General features: G+C 42.6%; 3 protein-coding genes across 4 annotated transcripts in view; 1 reads left to right on the top strand and 2 right to left on the bottom strand.

The window, feature by feature from the left end:
* Window positions 1-2,974, bottom strand: part of LOC138351880 (max dimerization protein 3-like) — a 242,292-nt gene extending 239,318 nt beyond the window's left edge. The window contains exon 1 of the mRNA XM_069303892.1: window positions 2,815-2,974. Coding sequence (XP_069159993.1) covers window positions 2,815-2,869 — 55 coding nt within the window. The 5' untranslated portion in view covers window positions 2,870-2,974. The remainder of the gene's footprint in view (window positions 1-2,814) is intronic.
* The window catches only part of LOC123774590 (max-interacting protein 1), a 739,857-nt gene that overhangs the window by 564,519 nt on the left and 152,838 nt on the right, over window positions 1-22,500 (top strand). The gene's annotated exons all lie outside the window — the stretch shown is intronic.
* On the bottom strand, window positions 9,590-10,785 carry LOC138351947 (processed variable antigen-like). The gene is made up of 2 exons (XM_069304116.1): window positions 10,765-10,785; window positions 9,590-10,126 (listed from the first exon to the last, which is right to left on the bottom strand). Exons 1-2 carry the CDS (start codon window positions 10,783-10,785, stop codon window positions 9,590-9,592), a joined length of 558 nt encoding a protein of 185 aa, XP_069160217.1.

Below are 22,500 nucleotides of genomic sequence, written 5' to 3'. Positions count from 1 at the left end.
TATATATAATATATATATATATATATATATATATATATATATATATATACATTATATATATTTATATTATATACATAAATATATATAATGTATATATATTTATATATATACATTATTAGTATATTTTGGTAGCAGTCTTTCCTGTAGACATATATTATTAAATATGACCGAAAAAGTAAGATTAATAATTCTAACGCGAATTTTCTCTATCTTTCTTATGTTTCTTTTCACTGTTGATGGTAATTCAAAGATCAATTCTCCAAAATTCAATAAAAATGAATTTTGGAGAATTGATCTTTGAATTACCATCAACAGTGAAAAGAAACATAAGAAAGATAGAGAAAATTCGTGTTAGAATTATTAATCTTACTTTTTCGGTCATATTTAATAATATATATATACATTATATATATATATTTATTTATTTATTTATTTATAGGGAAGAGAGTACCACCTCTGGCTGGATGAAGGGGACCCTTAGCCTCGGAGGAAACCACACAAAACACATTAGAGGGAATGTTTAGGTCCCCTCCAATACCGTTTCTGTGTGCTTTTCTCCTACCACCCCTTTCCTTTTGATTTTTTTTTGCTTTATTATGTATTTAAAGGTTACATGATATACATTGGTTGATACAAAGAGTGCTTAAAGGTTATGAATCTCTTGAAGCTCCTCCGCTTCCGGACAGGAACAGAAGATACAGCAGGCGTTTCTCCTCTGGATTGCCACACTGAGGTGCTGAAACAAAAAACTGGCAGCTTTTGGGTCTCTGGTGACGTCAATGAGCTTGGAGCCCAATTCCTTGAGAAATCCCAAGGCACTCTTGCCCCAGGGGCCATGCGTCTCAGACGCTATGGGAACAAAGGTGTATCGACCTTCCAATCGCCTGTACAGTATTTGGCTGATTTTGCTATTTCCCTGTGGTTGGCTGCCCCACCTGCTTGATCAGCTCCGAGTTGTACATAGGTGTCAGCCAGGGTATATATATATATATATATATATATATATATATATATATATATATATATATATATTAGTGGGCACACTCACCTCACGAGCAACACCTTGCACACATCAGTCACCTGTCACATGAGCAACAAGGTGCATTCACCTTAGTTGATGACTACGTGTTGCACCTAATCAATTTCCCTAGCCCTGCTGAAAACACTATAAACAATAAAATATTAAGACATGTTGGTGCCCCTAGATGCACAATATAAAGAGCATGAGGGAAGAATTCCCTCTTCCCACCATATTCGAATTGTTTACAACTGAACACGATCTAATCCATTAATATCATGAGGTAGTCAACATCGTCAACACTGCTTAAGATACAAACTATCTGGTGTACAACAGTCTGGCAACACGAGTTGCCAACGCACCAACACGCAGCCTGTATACTCTCTGCCTTAGAAAGATTTGCATTGTCCACATCACCAAACAAAATATTCATACTGCGGACAATGCAGTAATTAACGATATTCCACACTATCTGTACCCTGCCACACCAGTACCTTATGCACTTATTTCTGAGAGAAGTAATACAAATCCACCGTTACTCAAAGCAGCAACACTATTGACTTTTCTGTAAATACCTTAAAGGTCACATGAGCATTAGGTTTATACCTACGGCTCCGCCCAACTATCAACAGGTCACATTGTCTCAGCAGTTTAAAAAAAAATAACAAATTTAAACTAATAACTAATTTCACGCGCACAGCTGCATTATCTTAGTTACTAATAGGCTAGAATCCATAGGAGAAGTAAATTTGTGTCAACTCAGCGCTTTCAGCACTTCAGAGCACAACTTGCAAAACAGACAGCAATAACCTAATAAAAGCAATTAAAAAAATACATTCGATGCACAAAGCAAGTGGTTTCGCATCTCCTTTGTTTGGATTCCACCTCGAATAGGTCTGTCAGAAGGTAACTCAAATACTCAAAAGGGAATAAAGCACTAAATATTAGAATAAGAACTGTGATACGTTTATAACCGAGAACTACACATAAACATCCACCATTCACATTGTAATACAGTAATAGCCAGAACCTGACAGGAATCAAATCTCCCAGCACGAGCACTCTCTAGTATATTCTGTAAAAACAAAACTAGAACACACTTCAACACTATACTCATCAATGCTTAATTATCATTGATTTTAGAACAAATGGCATGATATTCCAGGAACTTTGTAATTATTTCATTCACACACGGATACTGGAATATATTCTCCAGGTGAAGTTCGCTAGTGCTAGTTTATTGACTTAATTCGAATCATATATATGTAAAAAAATCCTACCCCTCTATTATATATTAGGTTAACAGCACAGTAGTGTGTACCCAAAATGAATAATAAAAAAAATCATAATATATCACAGGAGTAAACAGCTTGCATACACCAGTCACCATTGTCACGTGCTTCGCAGTGCCAAACATTCATTGCACTAACTTGGATCAAGACTATTATATTGCTGTTGTAGACAATGATTACGTTCAATTATTTCCATCGGTATCACTATAATGTGTGAGAGCACACATGTTATACGATACTAAATAGGATGAAGCTTCATCGTTGCTCTCGTCTTGCTGACACAAGAGCGGATGCTTGCCACTTCTCACTTGTCTACCACTCATCCTGCCTTGGGTCTTCCCCTTTGTACTAGGCTGTTGTGTTTACTGTAGGAATAGTTTGCTAGCAATTAATTCGTGTTTGTTAACGGAATCATGCAACGCTCGTCCTCACCGTAAAATCGATGTCTTTTTTTTCCTTCGTATGTTAAAGCATAAGCAAGTATTATTAACGCAACATCCTTACCCCGCTCCCGCCGTTCGATATATTCTGCAGCTTGTAGTAAAACAGCCAGGCTCATAATTGTTGTTATAATAAATAAATCCACGTGAAAGCCGCGGACGAAACGCGGGAGCGTGCACACCCTCACTCCACAATGTCTGTAAGCCAACTACTGTCAAAATCTCGTAGCCACCTTGCTTCGAGTGGCTCAGAGTGTTACGCTCGGTCCCATTGGCTCTGGCAGTTTCTATGTGAGGCTGCCGACCAATAGCGCGCTAGCTTGCAGCAGGGCCAGAGAAGGCATCACGTGCGTTTCATGCCTGCTTCGCGCAAATGGTGAACACACGGCGCGACAAAGACATTCGTTTTCTCTAGTTTAGGCGTTAATATAGGCTATTTACGTTGTTTTTATTGTTGGTGAGTAAACAGTGTTAGTTCTTTTGTGAATGTAAGTATAAATAAACCCTAAATACAATCGTAAATACACAAATCGAGGCATGTCCTTAGTATAACGCCACAATGACTCAAAACCTCGGGAAACATAAAGAGATCACGCCCTAACTGCAGAGAGGAAGCTCGCCTTGCTCGCTCGCTCAACACTCTCTCTCCCTTGTTCAGTTTACGTGTAAGCTTTGCAATGTTTTCTCTGCTTTCCGTGAACAATAGACCATGTTACATTTACTACAGTTATCACGGAAGTCAATTATTATATGACAGACGTTTACACAAGTATAACCTCGATCAATTGGTTTGTTTTGATCCTGATTTATTGGAAGGTCGCTTTCCTTTGGCAGCAGCCATCCTCTAAGGCAATATCTGAGATGCAAGTTTATGAGTTGCACTTGGTGAGTGACAGGTTAACACATGCCACTCCTCTGCTTCATCAACATCTTACGTTCAGCAAGTGTTCGTAATCGTGTGGAATGTTGATGAGACGGAAAGATTAGTAGTAGCCTATTCATATGTCAATAAATATTTAGATACTTATACAAAATATTATATATATATATATATATATATATATATATATATATATATATATATATATATATATTTATATATATATATATATATATATATAATATGTGTGTGTGTGTGTGTGTGAGTAAATCATGAAAATTAATTATAGGAAGGAATACAGGAATAGGAATTCCTATTCCTTCTGAAGCTGTATTAATATACGAAAGTGCTTAAGGAAATTACTGTTTCAATTCTTCCTCCGTGGTCTGACACTGTCATATATATATATATATATATATATATATATATATATATATATATATATATATATATATATATATATATAATTTGTTGATTAGTGTGCCGTTCTAAGCAATTAGTAGAACTTTGTACTATTCACTTTATAATCGGGAAAAAGTAAGCTAAAACCTAACCTAAATATTCCTAAGCATAGTTTAGCACACATATGAACTGAATTAGGCTTCAGATATCGTGTATTAGGCCTAGAAACGTTTAGGTTAGGTCTGTTTAATTTGGCATTATATACCCAACTGCACCAACTATTAGTATACCTATCAATATAGACCTATTGTGATTGGTATAAAAATAGTGCATGAATGAAAGAATACCCAGATAATATTCATTTAATACCCAGTTAATATCCACTTCATTATCTCACCTCCATTGATGTTTTAGCTTATGGTTCTTGGTCTAGTCAAGTGTAGTTGGGTATATAATCCCAAACTCCTATGTCATCTATCTGTATAGCCTTGATAATGTGTTGAAACACCGAAACGTTCGGAATTTTCGTTTAATTTTTCTAATGGATACTTACGCATAACCGAATCACGTGTTTTTTGTGATTATTCTGTGAATAATACTGTGGTTGAATATACTGTGGTTAAAATATGAATTCAGATATCGTATTATTAGCAATAAAGTAATGGGACATTCCTCGTAAGTTATAATTGAAACAATCTAGGAGTCGTTTTCTCACATTCAGAGATATAGTGTTGCACTGTGTAGTACTTGTATCTATCAACACAATGATCTAATGATGGAGATCCCAATACAAACTATATTATCAAGGACAATTATGCCTTACTCGTAATCAAGCACTGCAAGTATCATGTAAACAACTTGTCTGTGAGCAAGCCAAAACAGTTTGACCTGAATCGCGTTATTATGAATGAGTGTATATCTGTGTCCGACTTAAGAAAAACATGATGCTCTCTAATCTTTGGCTGTTTCGAGCAAACCAGTTATACTGTTTGTGGTATCGTATCCTCTACAAGTTTGAGAATAACGTGTATTGGGAATATCTTTGTATGTAAGGCGAATAACCAAATAATAATTTTATAATTTATTACCACATATTACTCAGCCTGTTTTTTTGCCTAACTGTTTTGCAATTATTTGTCCTAGCCAGAAACACACGAACTCAAGCAAACCACTTAAGCTATCAAGCCTAATGCACAGATACCATGGATATTACAGTGCTTTAATTTGTACTAATACGTCACAGTTTTAACGGCTTGCTCTATTCCCTAAATAAATAGACGTATTCGATGAGATAACAGGTTAATTTGGAAGCATTGCAAACGAGGCCTATGATGAGGATGTACCGAGGACTGAAAATGACACCTATCACCATATTATTTGTATCTACTGTTGTCATATTTTTGTGGGTTAGTTATTTCTCGTTCATTTATAATTTTATATCCATAAAACTGCAGTAACTGAAGCAAAAGGAATACACCTTCTCCCCCAAATGAGTAGCCTCTAATTCCTTATTGTCTGGAAGATTGTGTTCACTATTACACATGTAAGAGTACGCACCTATTTGTGCCTGCAAGATCGAGCTCTAGCTCTTGGACCCCACTTTTCTATCCGCCAGTTGTCTAATGCGATGACTCCTAATCCATTACCTTATCATATCTGCTTTTAAAGTTGTGAATTTCAGTTTGTTAGTGTGTTTAAACTCACCAAATTGTGCTTGCGAGAGATGAGCTTCGGTTCTTTGGTCCCGCCTCTCAACTATCAACTGGAGTACAGGTTCTTGAGTTTATTGGGCTCTATCATATCTACATTTGAAACTGTGAATGGAGTCAGCCTCCACCACATCACTTCCTAATGTATTCATTCCATTTACTATCTACACTAACACTGAAAAAGTTATTTCTAATGTCTCTGTGGTTCATTTGGGTACTCAGTTTCCACCTGTGTCCTCATGTACGAATGCCACCCGTGTTAAATAATCCATCCTTGTCTATCCTGTCAATTTCCCTGAGAACTTTGTATGTGGTGATCATGTCTCCCTGAACTCTTCTGTCTTCCAGCAACGTGAGGTGCAGTTCACGCAGCCTTTCCTCGTAACTCATGCCTCTTAGTTCTGGAACTAGTCTAGTGGCTTACATTTGAACCTTCTCCAGGTGTGTGTGTGTACTCACCTAGTTGTACTTTCCTAGTTGTGCTTGCGGGGGGTGAGCTTTGGCTCTTTGATCCCACCTCTCGACTGTCAATCAACTGGTGTACATATTCTTGAGCTTGTTGTGCTCTATCAAATCTGCATTTGAAGCTGTAAGTGGACTCTGCCTCCACCATAACACTGCCTAGCGCATTCCCATCTGTTAACTATACTCTGACACTAAACAAATTCTTTCTAATGTCTCTGGCTCATTTGGGCACTAAGTTTCCACCTGTGTCCCCTTGTTCGTGTTTCTCCCATGCTAAATAATTTGTCTTTTTCCACTCTGTCAATTCCTCTGAGAATTATGTAGGTGGTGATCATGTCTCCCCTTTCTCTTCTGGATTCCAGAGACATGAGGTTTAGCTCTCGTAGCCTTTCCTCGTAGCTCATACCTCTCAGTTCTGAGACTAGTCTGGTGGCATACTTCTGAATCTTCTCTAACTTTGTCTTGTGTTTAACTAGACATGAACTTCAGGCCGGAGCTGCATATTCCAGATTTGGTCTGACATAGGTGGTATACAAAGTACAGAATGATTTTTTACACAGGTTTCTAAAGGCAGTTCTTATGTTGGCCAATCTAGCATATGCCGTTGATGATATTCTTTTGATGTGGGCTTCTGGGAACAGGTTCAGTGTGATATCAACCTCCAGATCTTTCTCTCTATTTGACTCTTGCAGGATTTCACCTCTCAGATGGTACCTTTTGGTCAGCCTCCTACTCCCTTCACCTAATTTCATTATTTACACTTTCCTGAGTTAAACTTTAGTAGCTATTTTCTAGACCATTCCTCCAGTTTGTCCTGAAGTGTCTGTCTTGATTCTTCTCATAATTTATGCATCATCAGCAAACACTGAGAGGAATGAGTCTAAACCATCTGGAAGATCGTTTACACATATCGAAAACAGAATGGATCCCAGTACAGAGCCCTGTGGGACTCCGCTGGTGACATCTCGCCACTCTGATGTCTCCCCTTCACAGTTATTCGCCGTTTCCTGTTGCTTAGATAGTCCCTTATCCACCTGAGCACCTTACCTTTTACTCCTGCCTGTTGCTCCAACTTTTGTAACAGCCTCTTATGGGGTACTGTTTCAAAGGCTTTCTGACAATCTAAGGAAATGCAGTCTGCCCACTCTTCTCTTTATTGCCTATTTTTTTGTCGCCTGATCATAGAATTCTATTAAGCCTGTGAGGCACGATTTACCATCCCTGAACCCATGCTGGTGGTGCGTTACAAAGCTCCTTCTTTCCAGATGTTATACGAGCCTTTTCCTCACGCTCTTCTCCATCACCTTGCATGGTATATAAGTTAGGGAAACTGGCCTGTATTTCAGTGCCTCTTGCTTGTCACCCTTTTTGTATATTGGGACTACATTAGCTGTCTTCCATATTTCTGGTAGGTCTCCTGTTTTCAGTTACCTGTTATATACCATAGAGAGTGGCACACTTAATGCTTCTGCGCCCTATTTTAGTATCCACGGGTGAGATTCTGTCAGGCCCATCAGCCTTTGTCACATACAGCTCCAACAGATTCCTTTTGACATCATCACTGGTGAGGTCAAATTCCTCCTAGGTTGCTTTGTTTATCGCCTCCTCTCTAAGTACAGGGGCTTCTCCTGGCTCTATTGTGAAGCCATCCTGGAATCTCTTGTTGAGCTCTTCACACTCCTTGTCATTCTCTTTGTATCTGTTATCCCCTTTTTCTCTTCTGTGTATCTGTTTCTACCCCCGTGTGTGTGTGTGTGTGTGTGTGTGTGTGTGTGTGTGTGTGTGTGTGTGTGTGTGTGTGTGTGTGTGTGTGTGACCGCACGTATCTGTCATGACAAGCGCTACTACAACTTTAGCCATTACACACAACAACACCAGTGTCCCATCTGTATACAACGACGTGACTGAAATACAAAATCAACTGTTTAAATAGCTTAAGAGTGTTTACCTTCACGCTGGGCGTCATTGATTGATGAAGATTAAGCCACCCAAGTGGTGGCACGGGCATGAATGACCCGTAATGGGCTGCATATTGTTGTTGCTTTAAATTTAGCTACTCAGAACGAAATGTCCATGTAGCACGGGCTATGGTGAGCCCGTAAGGGCTTCATGTTGTTGTTTTAGATTCAGCTACTGGGAACAAAAAGTTGCATGTAGCACGGGCTATGGTGAGCCCGTAGTGGACGTACCTGGCACAGGAGCGGGGCTATAACGAACTCATCACAATGACAGGAAGTAGTTCTCCTCGTCGGACATAATCCTTCCCCTCCTCACCTTTAATACAACCTAATTTGGACGCTGTTAACAGAAGAGTCCAAACTGAAGTGCTTCATGGGCGACTTTAAACGAATTCTCTGACTAATGAGCATCAGCATCGATAAAGGCTGTGGACCTGGCTAAGCTCATAAGGTTATGATTAAGCAAAACGACTTCATATTATACGCTAGTGAAACCGTGACAACGGACTGGATATTACCGCGCATGTCTCTGCTCATGTTTGGAAGAGAAGTAATTTATATGGTAATTTACCGTTCCTTTACAAACACAACATAAGAGGAAAATTAAAATGAAAATTAGATTGATATTGCCATTCATCATTGTCAGTGACTGATATTGGGACTGGTGCAGTTGTTGACTGGAAACTGTGGAGTGGGAGTACTGGTGGGACTCAGTCCACACTCTCTCTCCTTACCTTGAGGTTACCTTACCTGAAGGTAAGGAAAATTACCTTACCTTGAGCTCAAGGTAAGGTACCTTCCTCATACCCAGCATCTGTCGTCTTTAAGAACATTAGTATGCTAATAATTTGTATCTGAGCACGTGATCTACTATTCATTGGTGGTGACCACTGCGTGTGGGTACTGAACTACATGCTAACTTTCTTCTGAAGTGTGTGTGTTATCGCGCAAGAGATACACCCAGAAATAATCCGCGTTCTAAAAGATGTCACCCCTAGCAAGATGATTTCTTTCTTCCCAAGAAACTATAATTCATTCTCGTATATAACCATTCTGAAGGAATGTATCGTAGTTTTCAGATATGTATGGTCCTCATGCGGGCTCTCATGCCACAATCCCCACAACAATTATGGGCACAATCCCCACCTGCATGACTTTAAATATTTTTTTGGCCCCAAACTGACTTTGACATTGATCTACATCCATAAAAATGTTCCTATATTTTCCCAGGTTGGTATCCATGCTTAAGTCATTATGTTTGAGACGAACGTCGTTGTCTTGAGCTCACACGTGGCCTTGAGCTCACCCGTGGCCTTGAGTTCACCCGAGGCGAGCAGCCGCGTCTAACAGCCTGGTTGATCAGTCCAGCAACCAGGAGGCCTGGTCGACGACCGGGCCGCGGGGACACTAAGCCCCGGAAGCACCTCAAGGAAGCACCTCAAGGTAGGTGGCCTTGAGTTCACCCGTGGCCTTGAGTTCACCCGTGGCCTTGAGTTCACCCGTGGCCTTGAGTTCACCCGTGGCCTTGAGCTCACCCGTGGCCTTGAGCTCACCCGTGGCCTTGAGCTCACCCGTGGCCTTGAGCTCACCCGTGGCCTTGAGCTCACCCGTGGCCTTGAGCTCACCCGTGGCCTTCAGCTCACCCGTGGCCTTCAGCTCACCCGTGGCCTTGAGCTTACCCGTGGCCTTCAGCTCACCCGTGGCCTTGAACTCACCCGTGCCCTTCAGCTCACCCGTGGCCTTGAACTCACCCGTGCCCTTCAGCTCACCCGTGCCCTTCAGCTCACCCGTGGCCTTGAGCTCACCCGTGGCCTTCAGCTCACCCGTGGCCTTGAGCTTACCCGTGGCCTTCAGCTCACCCGTGGCCTTGAACTCACCCGTGCCCTTCAGCTCACCCGTGGCCTTGAACTCACCCGTGCCCTTCAGCTCACCCGTGGCCTTCAGCTCACCCGTGGCCTTCAGCTCACCCGTGTTAAAATGTAATCAATTCGATTGGTTTATCCAAAACATACTCAGCACATTTCCTCAAACCGTCCAAATAGTTTAGTTTAACCTTTGACCTGACTGCAAAATATTCTTTTAAAGAAAAGCGTAAATGATTTTTCATATTTTTATGACATACATTTGCATGATGTGATCTTTGATAATCATGTTGTTTGTGCATTGCCAGGTGCACTGAAAGAGATCTTGTCTTGTCTATATATTGAAAACGCACAAACAGCAAAGTTCTATCAAAGATCACGTCGTCTCTACACACAACCAGACAATCACTAGATATATTCTGACCAACAACACGGAAATGATCAACAGACACAACCACAATAGAAGATTAGACACAGCACACACTCATCCAACCACCAACAACCAGCTTACACTTTGGTACACCTTATCATGTTGACCAGACCACACACTTAGAAGTTGAAGGGACGACGACGTTTCGGTCCGTCCTGGACCATTCTCAAGTCGATTGCATCTTATCATCCTCAAGACCAAGAGAGAATTTCCACCTCACACCTCACCTACAGCCACAGGCGACATCGACTGTCTTGCACCTCACTTCACCTTATCCTAATTGGTGTATATAATACAATACGTCTTACTTGTATTACCACGGGAGACATCTCCCGTCACCTAGGGTGCAGTCGCACCTCCACAGATCTCCAGTATCATCTATTGATACTGGTAATGGCTCAAAAGGGCCACCACTTACGAGCTATTCATGCCCGTGCCACCTTTTGGGTGGCTTAATCTTCATCATCAACTTGTATTACCAATTACAGCCCCGCTCCTGTGCCAGGTAAGTCCATTACGGGCTCACTATAGCCCGTGCTACTTGGAACTTTTTGTTCCCAGTAGCTGAATCTAAAACAACAACATATTTGTATAGTTACAGCACCGCTCCTGTGCCAGGTAAGTCCACTACGGGCTCACCATAGCCCGTGCTACTTGGAACTTTTTGTTACGAGTAGCTGAATCTAAAACAACGACAACGACATACTTGTATACTTCGCGACCAAAGATCACATTCACTCAACAAAAACAAATCTACCACTTACAAGTGGTAGACTCATGCCACTTAATTGTTCATCAGTCACTTGTATCCACTGTATGTAATTACAGCCTCTGTACATGCTGAAGTGACACGAGACACGCCCAATTAAATTATAAAATGAACTTTAGATAGTTAATTTATAAACTTCCTTCTCGAGTGACTATAAAAAGGATTCTGGCTGGATTTTTTTGTTTACATACAAGCATGCGCATAAATACAATAAACAATAAGAGGAAACAAACAAGAACAAAACAAGCAGAGCACAAAATTACAAAAGTACAAAATTACAAAAGTACAAAATACCGGCCTGAAGGACCAACAACAAAAACACAAACAAAAAGTACAAACCCATCATAATACAGTACAGAAATGACAACATAACAATACAGAGGACCCAAAAATCCCCACCCAACACACAAACAGGGAAACAGGACAACACAAAACAAGCCTACCGGCCCCGGAAACCACACACACTCAGAGGCACCAATACATAATGACAATAACAACAAAAAGGAAAATATAACAATATAACAAAAACAAAAATATAACACATTTACAAAAACAAAAATACAACAGCAATACATTGGTAACCGGAACAAAAACAGACAGGGCCCCGCAAGCAGCCCGAAGGGCACCCAACACCACACAATCAAGTGCATAACCAGTACAACTAAAAAAACCCACAGAAACACATAATAACAGGACACATCCACAACCACACACACCAGCACAAATAGCGGAACGCACAGGAACCGGAAATACACACCCCGCCCACAGAAACACAATCCAAACAAATAAACCCACAACTACAAACCGGAGCACGCAGGAACCGAGAAAACAACCCCCCCCCCCTCCCACACCCCATAAACACGCACACAAATGTAAACACCACCACAACACACTACAAACAAAAGAATCACGGGATAAGAAGTCAAGGCACAATGCTAGAAGATTTCTCAGGCTGATGCCGCAACAGGCCACACCGAAAACATGTCCGTGGTTGTCGGGAATAATACACCCGAACATAATACCCGAGGAACCGGACGGAGGACGGAACGTTCTCCCTCAGGCGCATCCCCAGGGTCCGAATGTTTGTTCGCAAACCCTGCAACTTCCCCGAGGAAAGCTTGTGCAGCTTCACACTGACGACAACTTCAAACCTCCCGAAGTAACGCCGCAGGAGGTCCTCGGGAAACTCCAAGGGCGCCCCATGAACACTCACGTATGTCAATGCACCATTCCGATCGGAAATCTCCACAGAGCTGGCACCACCCGGCACCACTCGGCAGGGGCAAGGATCGCCCCCTCGAAGCGCTGGGGAAACGCACGGTACTCCGTGTCCCCCACAAGCTTGACAATCACTCGATGAGCGGTAGCCAGTTCAATACCGTAAATCACATCCACGGAGACACGGAGCATGTCACACATTACAAGTTCTACCTCAGGTAGAACAGAGGCCTACAGAGTGTACTCGCACAACAAGGGGAAGAGGTCCCCCCATCACTGAGTGTCACCGACGAACACCCAAGCACCACTTGAGGGCAAATGCAGGGAGGACAGATACCCACACCCTCTGGCGACCAAAGCGGCAAGCCACCACCAACTGCCTGGCTGGAATCATTGGTCTAACCCGTTCGGTTATATTCAATAACAAATGTCTGCAAGAATATATATCAGTTGATTCGCAGAGACCGCTGATGACGTCACTGGTGAGGCAGTTACGGACTAGTTACATCCCAATTATTTAATTACCACAGTATAGCATCCCAGCGACACATTCATTATTGTAACTGTATTTTGGCAATTTGGTGTGACTACAGCAATCATTTTCACGGTTGAGTTGCTAAATCGAGTTAATTTTTTATTAAAATTCTTTTTAATTTTAAAAAGTAATCAATTCAAAATTAAATTATTTAATTCATCGCTGAAAATTGTGTTAACCAATTTTCACGTGTGAATGTTACAAATGTTTGTGCTGGAGTTTGTTTTAGATATGCTTGTGTTATTAATAATTGTTATTTAAAGTTCGGTAATACCAGTTTATAGATTAGCCAACCAGGGGATAACAATATTAGCAGCCTGACCTGTCACTCTTTCTTGCCTGGAATATTTTCCAATTAACTTACTTGATTTGTCTTTCTTCTACTTTGTATACCTTCCTATTGTATTCATGTTATAGACAGTCACTCCTGACTTTTAATTGGAGTCCTCCTGTTTCCCATCTTCAGTGTTTCTGTCCCGCGAACACTGGAGCACTTAATATTTTTTAGCCGGCGTTGGTCTGTGATAGTTGTGGGTTTCAATTTGTGCTCCCTTATTTAGTACATAAAATATTGGTTATATATTATACCCACTTTATTTTATGTGGAAAATATTTGCTAGTTACTGAACACACTGCTGTAGTATACAGTGGTTTTCCGTGAAGTCGAATATTATTTGGAAATGAAGTGGTGAAATCTTTTATAAAAGTCTGTTTTTCCAGCTGCCCTTAACACGTCTGTACATCCCACGGAGATCAGTAAGCGTGATATAGAATTCTGACAGAAGAGTAGACTGAGCCAAATGACTTGGTGGTGAGTGGGGGCTGAGGCGTGAGGCTGCATCAGTCTCTCCTCACACAGCCTCCATGTCTTCTTTGTTGCCACCTCCCTCCGTTTTCACCTAATTTCTTCTTAACCTTACTCTCTATTTTTCTCTCTGTGTACCCTTTATTTTCTCTCACTTATATTTTCCTAGTTCACTTCTCTATTTCTCACTTATATTATTCTACGCCCATTATCTCTTTTCTTTCTCATTTTTCCCTATTATTTTTGTCTTTATTACATTGTTCCAGCTATCCGATCCCCCATTCTCTCATATTTATACATTTTTTTTTTTGAGATATATACAAGAGTTGTTACATTCTTGTACAGCCACTAGTACGCGTAGCGTTTCGGGCAAGTCCTTAATCCTATGGTCCCTGGAATACGATCCCCTGCCGCGAAGAATCGTTTTTTCATCCAAGTACACATTTTACTGTTGTGTTAAACAGAGGCTACAGTTAAGGATTTGCGCCCAGTAAATCCTCCCCGGCCAGGATACGAACCCATGACATAGCGCTTGCGGAACGCCAGGCGAGTGTCTTACCACTACACCACGGAGACTAAAATTTTGCTGCACTGGAAGGAACAAGACTTCTGCCTCTTGTTTGCAGGTTAAGAACTGTGTCAAGTTCAAGTTCAAATATGTTTATCGAGACAAGAAAGAAATACATCTCAAAGGGATGGAGTAGCTTAGACTTTTTCTACCCCCTAGAACTGTGTCCTGTACCACTCGGAGTCTCACTCTCTTAGTCTTCCGTTGGACAAGGTCGTCTCCTCTGGCCCACCTCCTCCTCACCCACCTCCCGTTCCTCACCCACTTGCCGCTGCTCATCCACCTTCCACTCCCCACGCAGCCTAACAAGTATTGGAGACCAATTAACCTGGTTATGAACAGTTTACAAAGAGTGACTTTCTTTTATTGCTGCGTAATTTGACTCCTTCGACCCAGCTAGGCAGAGGCTGGGTCTCAAGGCTATACAGACATAACCTGCAGCAGCCCATGGTGGTGGCGGCGATTGTGGTGATGCTGGTAGTGGTAGTAGTGATGATGTTAGTGGCGGGGATGGTGATAAACTGTCTAATGACGATGAGGTGAAATATCCAATACTACTTAATAACTAAAGGTAACCTCCCTTCACCCTCCAGAGTGGGTGAGGGGGAGGTGAGAGTGGGTGAGGGAGGGTGAGAGTGGGTGAGGGACAAGCGGGTGGGGTAGAGTATTAATAAGTTCACAGAGGGTTGGGAATGGGAGAGAAGAGGATGAAAGAAATGGGGGAGTTAAAAAGGAGTGGGGTGAGGGACAGGGGACAGAGTTGGTAGTAGGAATGGGGAAAGAAAAGGGTGAGGGGACTGGAAAGATAGGAAGGTGCATGAAAGGTGTTGGAGAAATTGTGAGTGTGGTAGAGTAGGGGAGTGTGGTAGAGTAGGGGAGTGGGGTAGAGTAGGGGAGTGGGTAAAATAGGGGAGTGGAGTAGAGTAGCGGAGTGGGGTAGAAGAGAAGAGTGGAGTAGAGTAGAGGGAGTGGGGAAGACAGAACAGGGAACATGCAGGGTGTAGTGGAGAAGAAGGAAGGAAACAGAGAAATGGGGAAAAGGAATATGAAACATAAGTGAAAAAACGAAAGGAAGCAGCATAGAGAGGAAGAAGGCATGTGAGTGCCGACAGGAGTGAGGCAACGGGATGGAGTTAAGGAAATGGAAGGAATGAGGTTAGGTGAGGTACAGAGAAGTGGGAGAGAATGGGAAGGAGAACAGGAAATGAAACAGGACAAGAGGACCTGATATATCAACCCATCCTCCTGTTTGTATAGTACTTGTAACTATGTGCACCACAGTATAAACCCTCACGTAATAAGCAATTAGATAGTAGAACTTTGTACTAATCACTTTATAGAGTACGATGAAAATAAAGCTAAAAACAAACTTAAATATTCCTGGACCTCGTATAGCGCATATATGTAGTATGAGAATATCCGTAGCAGCCTTGATGAGGGTTCGAACCTATGTGGAGGGGTGTTCCCACGCACACGCCCCAGGCAACCAGGCTATGATACATGGGAACACCCCCCGCAAAGATTCGAACCCTCATACTGCTGCTACGGATTCTCTCACTGACACATGACGTGAGTGTGATTACTCTCTACATATGTACGTCTATATTAAGCCTCAGGTAGCATGTATTAGGCCTAGGAATGTTACTTAAGGTTAGTTTACTTTGTCTTTACAACATAAGTAGAAAATAGTTCTCCCGGTTTGTCCAAATTCAGTAGTACCGATTTTCTGCTAATTACGTTGTACGTCGGTATATGTACTATGGTCCTCATCCAGCTTGTAAGTACTGTACTACCAAGCCTGGAGGACGGGCTGGGTATACGGGGAAGGTAGAGAGACGGCGGTTTACAATTAACTATTGTCCTGAGCATGCAGCTGCATAATAAACTAACCTTAGTGCCCTTATCTATAGGGACCAGAATTCCAGACAGGCTGTTACATCCGGCTTTTCCACTCAGCACCAAATAAATCCATGAAAATTAATATCCAGACTTCACTAGCCTAGCGAAATGAAAGAGAAAATTTGGGGACTTCAAGAGAGAAATTGCAAAGGAGTGGGGGGGGGCGTAGGGCAGTAGGGAAGTGTAGGGCAGTAGGGAAGTGGAGAGTATTCAATTTTAACTCAATAGCTACATTTTATCCGTATTGTGAATGGTGTACAAGGCAGAGAGAGAAATACCAGTAAAATATACTGAACAACATCTGGCATAATATGTCGTCAATGTTTCTACCTCTCAACATTTTTAGTGTTGTCAGAGACCCAAAAGTCAAGATAAACGTGGCACTGAATAACTTAGAAATAAATTAACATCCACAACTGCACTTGAAGAAATAATTAACAAATTAATGATTTCCTCAGAAAATATTGAGACCGTTCGATGGAATCGAACCAGTGTCCCTAGATTCCCTTCCTGGCACACGCACTACACATCATGGTTCAGTAGGTAGTGTGTGTGTGTGTGTCTGAGCTAAGGATGTGTCTATCTTCTCGTAGACACATCACGATCTTATCATATTACTGAGCATGATTTCCTTTCGTCAGACACTCGCTTATCGCAGGCCAGCCATTCTCTGTCAGGTAGTAGGATGAGTGGGGGAGAGAAGGTAGTGTGACACGAGCGTGGTGTGGCTGCTGGTGTGGCTGTTGGTGTGGCTGTTGGTGTGGCTGTTGGTGTGGCTGTTGGTGTGGCTGTTGGTGTGGCTGCTGGTGTGGCTGCTGGTGTGGCTGCTGGTGTGGCTGTTGGTGTGGCTGTTGGTGTGGCTGCTGGTGTGGCTGCTGGTGTGGCTGCTGGTGTGGCTGCTGGTGTGGCTGTTGGTGTGGCTGCTGGTGTGGCTGCTGGTGTGGCTGTTGGTGTGGCTGCTGGTGTGGCTGCAGGTGTGGCCGCTGGTATAGCTGCTGGTGTGGTTGCTGGTGTGGCTGCTGGTGTGGCTGTTGGTGTGGCTGTTGGTGTGGCTGCTGGTGTGGCTGCTGGTGTGGCTGCTGGTGTGGCTGTTGGTGTGGCTGTTGGTGTGGCTGCTGGTGTGGCTGCTGGTGTGGCTGCTGGTGTGGCTGTTGGTGTGGCTGCTGGTGTGGCTGCTGGTGTGGCTGCTGGTGTGGCTGTTGGTGTGGCTGTTGGTGTGGCCGCTGGTGTGGCTGTTGGTGTGGCTCCTGGTGTGGCTGCTGGTGTGGCTCCTGGTGTGGCTGCTGGTGTGGCTGTTGGTGTGGCTGCTGGTGTGGCTGTTGGTGTGGCTCCTGGTGTGGCTGCTGGTGTGGCTGCTGGTGTGGCTGTTGGTGTGGCTCCTGGTGTGGCTGCTGGTGTGGCTGTTGGTGTGGCTGCTGATGTGGCTGTTGGTGTGGCTCCTGGTGTGACTGCTGGTGTGGCTGCTGGTGTGGCTGTTGGTGTGGCTGCTGGTATGGCTGCTGGTGTGGCTCCTGGTGTGGCTGCTGGTGTGGCTGTTGGTGTGGCTGCTGATGTGGCTGTTTGGTGTGGCTCCTGGTGTGGCTGCTGGTGTGGCTGCTGGTGTGGCTGTTGGTGTGGCTGCTGGTATGGCTGCTGGTGTGGCTGCTGGTGTGGCTGATGGTGTGGCTGTTGGTGTGGCTGCTGGTGTGGCTGCTGGTGTGGCTGTTGATATGGCTGCTGGTGTGGCTGTTGATATGGCTGCTGGTGTGGCTGCTGGTGTGGCTGCTGGTGTGGCTGCAGGTGTGGCCGCTGGTATGGCTGCTGGTGTGGTTGCTGGTGTGGCTGCTGGTGTGGCTGTTGGTGTGGCTGTTGGTGTGGCTGTTGGTGTGGCTGCTGGTATGGCTGCTGGTGTGGTTGCTGGTGTGGCTGCTGGTGTGGCTGTTGGTGTGGCTGTTGGTGTGGCTGCTGGTGTGGCTGCTGGTATGGCTGCTGTATGGCTGCTGGTGTGGCAGGTGAAGCAAGGATGGGCGCCACCTGCATCCTTATATTATTAAGGAGTTCCTTTAACAACGAGATGGCTTGTTGATTAGCCATTTATTTCGTGTTGCCGTCAGATGCCTGCTACATGAGGTGTGTGTTCACAGTCAGTTTGAACAAGCTGGCTATGGTATGGTTTGGTGTTGGGCTTAAGGCCTATCAGTCTATGGAGGGTTATTAAGGTCACTACAAGTAGCTCACTGACCAAGTTACAAGTATACTTGAGTCGTGGACATACTCCAGGGCTGAAGTATACTGTGGGTGTATATACACCCAGAGAGCACAGATATGCGCTCCGTGCCAACTAGACCTGAATATGCTGTTGATGGACTAGTATTCATATTTTTAATAAGATATCACTTTATGTTATATGTTTCTGGTAATTTATTGCCTAACCTAATTACTGTAGGTTCACGTTACATAATAAAATCTATACATTCCAATTGTTGTTAATATTTTTGGTCTATGTGAATCTCATTACTTAATTTTGTATTCCATTTTTAGCCAACAAATGTGCCAAGACTCAAATTGTAAGCAATACTGGGTTCAAATTATGGCTCAATTTTTTCTTTCACTATGCACCTCTTTACTTAAATCAGAATTATGAAGATTTGTACATATTTTTTATGGATAAAATACTTTATCTATCCAAACTTATCACACTTTCTTATCTGTGGATATATATATTCCCACATATACCCTTGTTGTCTCACAGCTTTGTCTCTTGATGTGCCTGTGAAGCATTTTTGGTTATTTCTTCATTTTGTATTACAAATTGTAAATTATCTCTACTTCTCTTTTCACTCTGAGGTACTCATTCCCGGTCCTCCTACACCTCTATTCAGAGGTGAAATTTTATAATCTCGTTCCCTCGTTGCTCCCCTGTTCTGCCCACAAGTGTACTAGTGTACGAGGAGGGTGTACTAATGTACAAGGAGGGTGTACTAGTGTACGAGCTCCTCTCATTCTCCAGCTGTCGCACCTTTGCTTCTACTGGACATTACCCCTATTGTTGGGTCGTCGATTTGTCGGACAATGAATTTATCGTGTGTATATTGACCTATTTGTGTCTGCAGGGTCGAGCTCTTCAAGTACCCCAGCATCTCCATTCGCCTAATGTTATTATGACTCTCGAACTATTTTCTGTATCATATCTACTGAGCCAGCTACTTACCATCCCCAAGATGTAACTCACAAGCTAACTCCCTGATACCTGTATACTGCTAGGGAAACAGAGGCATCAGGTGAAAGGAAACGTTGGCCAAACACTTCCATCCTGCCGCAGTAGCTCGAATCCTCGATACTCGGGTTGTGAGCCGACAACTTAGCCTACCCTATGTGCGTGCGTGGGTGGGTGCGTGTGTGTGCACGCGTGTGGAGACACCAGCCACTAGGGTTATCAGCGGCCACAGGTGCGTTAGCTTTGCCATCAGTTAATGTTTCAACTCTCAGTATTAATACTCACGGTGACGCGCGACCGCTGGTGAGCGGCAACCCTGTGAAACTGTACTAGTAAAAACGCCCTGCGTTCTTGTGTCATTAGCCATTATACTTATGTTACTTTTGACTTCTCCACTGTTTGTGTGTCGTCTTTATGTATGTACTTCTACTTAAATAATAATAATAATAATAATTATTATTATTAATTTTATTATTATTATTATTATTATTATTATTATTATTATTATTATTATTATTATTAAAGTATTCTTATTATTATACAGCTAGCCAAACTGTATATTAATAATAATAATAATAATAATAATTATTATTATTATTGAGAATATCAGTAGGCACCATGAGGAGGATTTGAACCTGTACACTGGGTACTCCCTGCAGGCACATGTCTTAAACCACTGGATCACGATATTCTAAAAAGTACTGTAACTTGGGATTTAACAAACCTAATTCTTTCTAGGTGTGCAACTAGTCTTATCCTGATAATTCTTTCAAGTACTGTGCAAGGGATGCTTGTGAGCAACACTGGTATGTAGTTAATTGCCTCTACCTATCTCCTTTCTTGTAGAGTGACACCACATTTGCCTTCTTCCAGCAGCTGGGCAATTCCCCGTGTGTAAGTGACTCATTATAGATTAGTGATAGAGGTATGCTGAGGGCCTGTGCTGCTTCTTCTGGCATTCATGGTGATATTTTACCTGGCCCAGTAGCTTTAGTTATATCCAGTGATGCTAGCTGTAGTCTTACTTCCTCTGTTGTTACCTTAATATTTAGTAGTTTCTCATCAGGGGGCTACTTCCTCATCTAGCTCTGGGAGTCTGGGAGTTGTTCAGGTTCAGTAGTGAACACTCCATGGAAGTTGGCACTGAGCTTCTCACAAATGTCTTTATCACTTTCTGTATACTGGCCGCCCCCTTTTTTTTTTTAACCTGGTCACTTGGTCATTCATTGTCATTTTCATTCTTATATGGCTATGTAGGATAATGGGCTCAGGGACTGAACTCCACAATTCATTTAACTAAGCAAGTTACAATCTTGATGAGCTAGTTACAAAATTCAGTATAAGTCGTCACATTATCAATGGGTTCGAGATCGACCACAAGTACAGTTTCTAAATTAAGCAACTGACATATGTGGAGAGCTAGTGTCACAATTTATATGTTTGTCCTGCACACCGCCCCCCATCCAGTGGGCAGCGGTGGATAGGTTACAATCACTTAGTTACTACCTACAGTTAGCAAACTGGGAATATTTGGCTAAAATTTCTAGTAGCAGATCATTTTGAATGAAATATTTACACATCGTTGGAACATTTGTTATAGAATTGTCTCTGAATTCACGTATCTTTTCGCACTCCATCACATAGTGACGGAGGGTGTGCGAATAATTTTGTTGACACAGTTTACATTTGGTCAGATCTACATCAGCAGATAATGAGAATTCCCAGAGATACTTGTAACCGAGTCTAAGCCGAGCAGTAGTAACATCTAGAAGTCTGCTGATTTTATTGGATGAAACATAGATGTGTGGCTCCTCTTGCATGATAGTATGATGATAGATGGAATTACTGGTGTCAATTTCACTTTGCCTCAGATCTACAGGTTACACTCAACGTCTCCTTTAAAGGCAGATTCTTAATCATAATGAGATTGGTATTTTTACATTCATGCAAAGCCACAAACATGCATAGTGTTTCGGGCAATAACGCACTGATCAATGAAAATAATAACCCTCGTGCTTTCCAAATAGTGCGTTACTATTTACATATATACATCTCATAGTATTTATAATTTCAGCAAAAAATAATACCATTATTTATGTGTAAACACAGCTGAGAAAGGGGGGTACGGACCTAAACGCAATCTGCGCCTGGGATGATGGAATGACGCATAATGCTTCTTATTTACCATCCACTTCAGACTTAGCAACAGAGTTAAACAAAATATCACATATAAATAAAAAGCTCCAAGTAAATGAATGTTGGAGTGGGTCCAGAGGAGGATTAATAACCCAATATTACAAGTTGGTGGGGTGGGAGTGAGAGGAGAGGGCAGCAGCAGTTGTGGTGGCGGCCGTGGTCATGAGAACACCAAGATGCGCGTCCTCGGTGCCTCTCTCTTAGTTGGCTCTCTCTTTACTCTAGCAACTGCTCTTAATACTATTCTCAATGTGGAGGAGATTAATTCAATCCACTATGCTATCGATATACTGAACAAGCCCGTGGTGAAAGACCAGGTAAGACTGGTCCAGCATCTAGTTGAAGTACAAGTTAGCTCTACATATTTGCTCTCTGGGGCAATACTGTATATCAAAATGTAACGAATGGTAGCACTGTCAGTTTGTCTGTGTGTGTATTTGGACGTTTATGGCTCGTCTTAATCGCTTTAATCTATTGTAAGGCTTGCAGTTGATGGAAGTAGAGTTTGTGTGGGTGTAAATCTTGGGAGCAAGCAGACTAGCCAGACCTCACACAATCCACTATCACACTAGTCCACCACTCACACAATATCTCACCACTCACACAATATCACACCAGTCACCACTCACAATATCACACCAGTCACCACACAATATCACACCAGTCACCACTCATACAATATCACACCAAGTCACCACTCACACAATATCACACCAGTCACCACTCACACAATATCACACCAGTCACCACTCACAATATCACACCAGTCACCACTCACACAATATCACACCAGTCACCACTCACACAATATCACACCAGTCACCACTACAATATCACACCAGTCACCACTCACACAAT

This window comes from Procambarus clarkii, chromosome 51 (assembly GCF_040958095.1).
Source record: "Procambarus clarkii isolate CNS0578487 chromosome 51, FALCON_Pclarkii_2.0, whole genome shotgun sequence".
Taxonomy (NCBI): Eukaryota; Metazoa; Arthropoda; class Malacostraca; order Decapoda; family Cambaridae; genus Procambarus; species Procambarus clarkii.
This window is presented reverse-complemented; position numbering and strand designations above follow the sequence as displayed.

Coding starts and splice junctions, on each gene's coding strand:
- LOC138351947 (XM_069304116.1), bottom strand. CDS start 10,785: ATGTCTCCCGTGGTAATACAA. Junction 10,127..10,764: donor TGTCTCCCGTGGTAATACAA/GTAAGACGTATT, acceptor AACACGGGTGAG/CTGAAGGCCACGGGTGAGCT.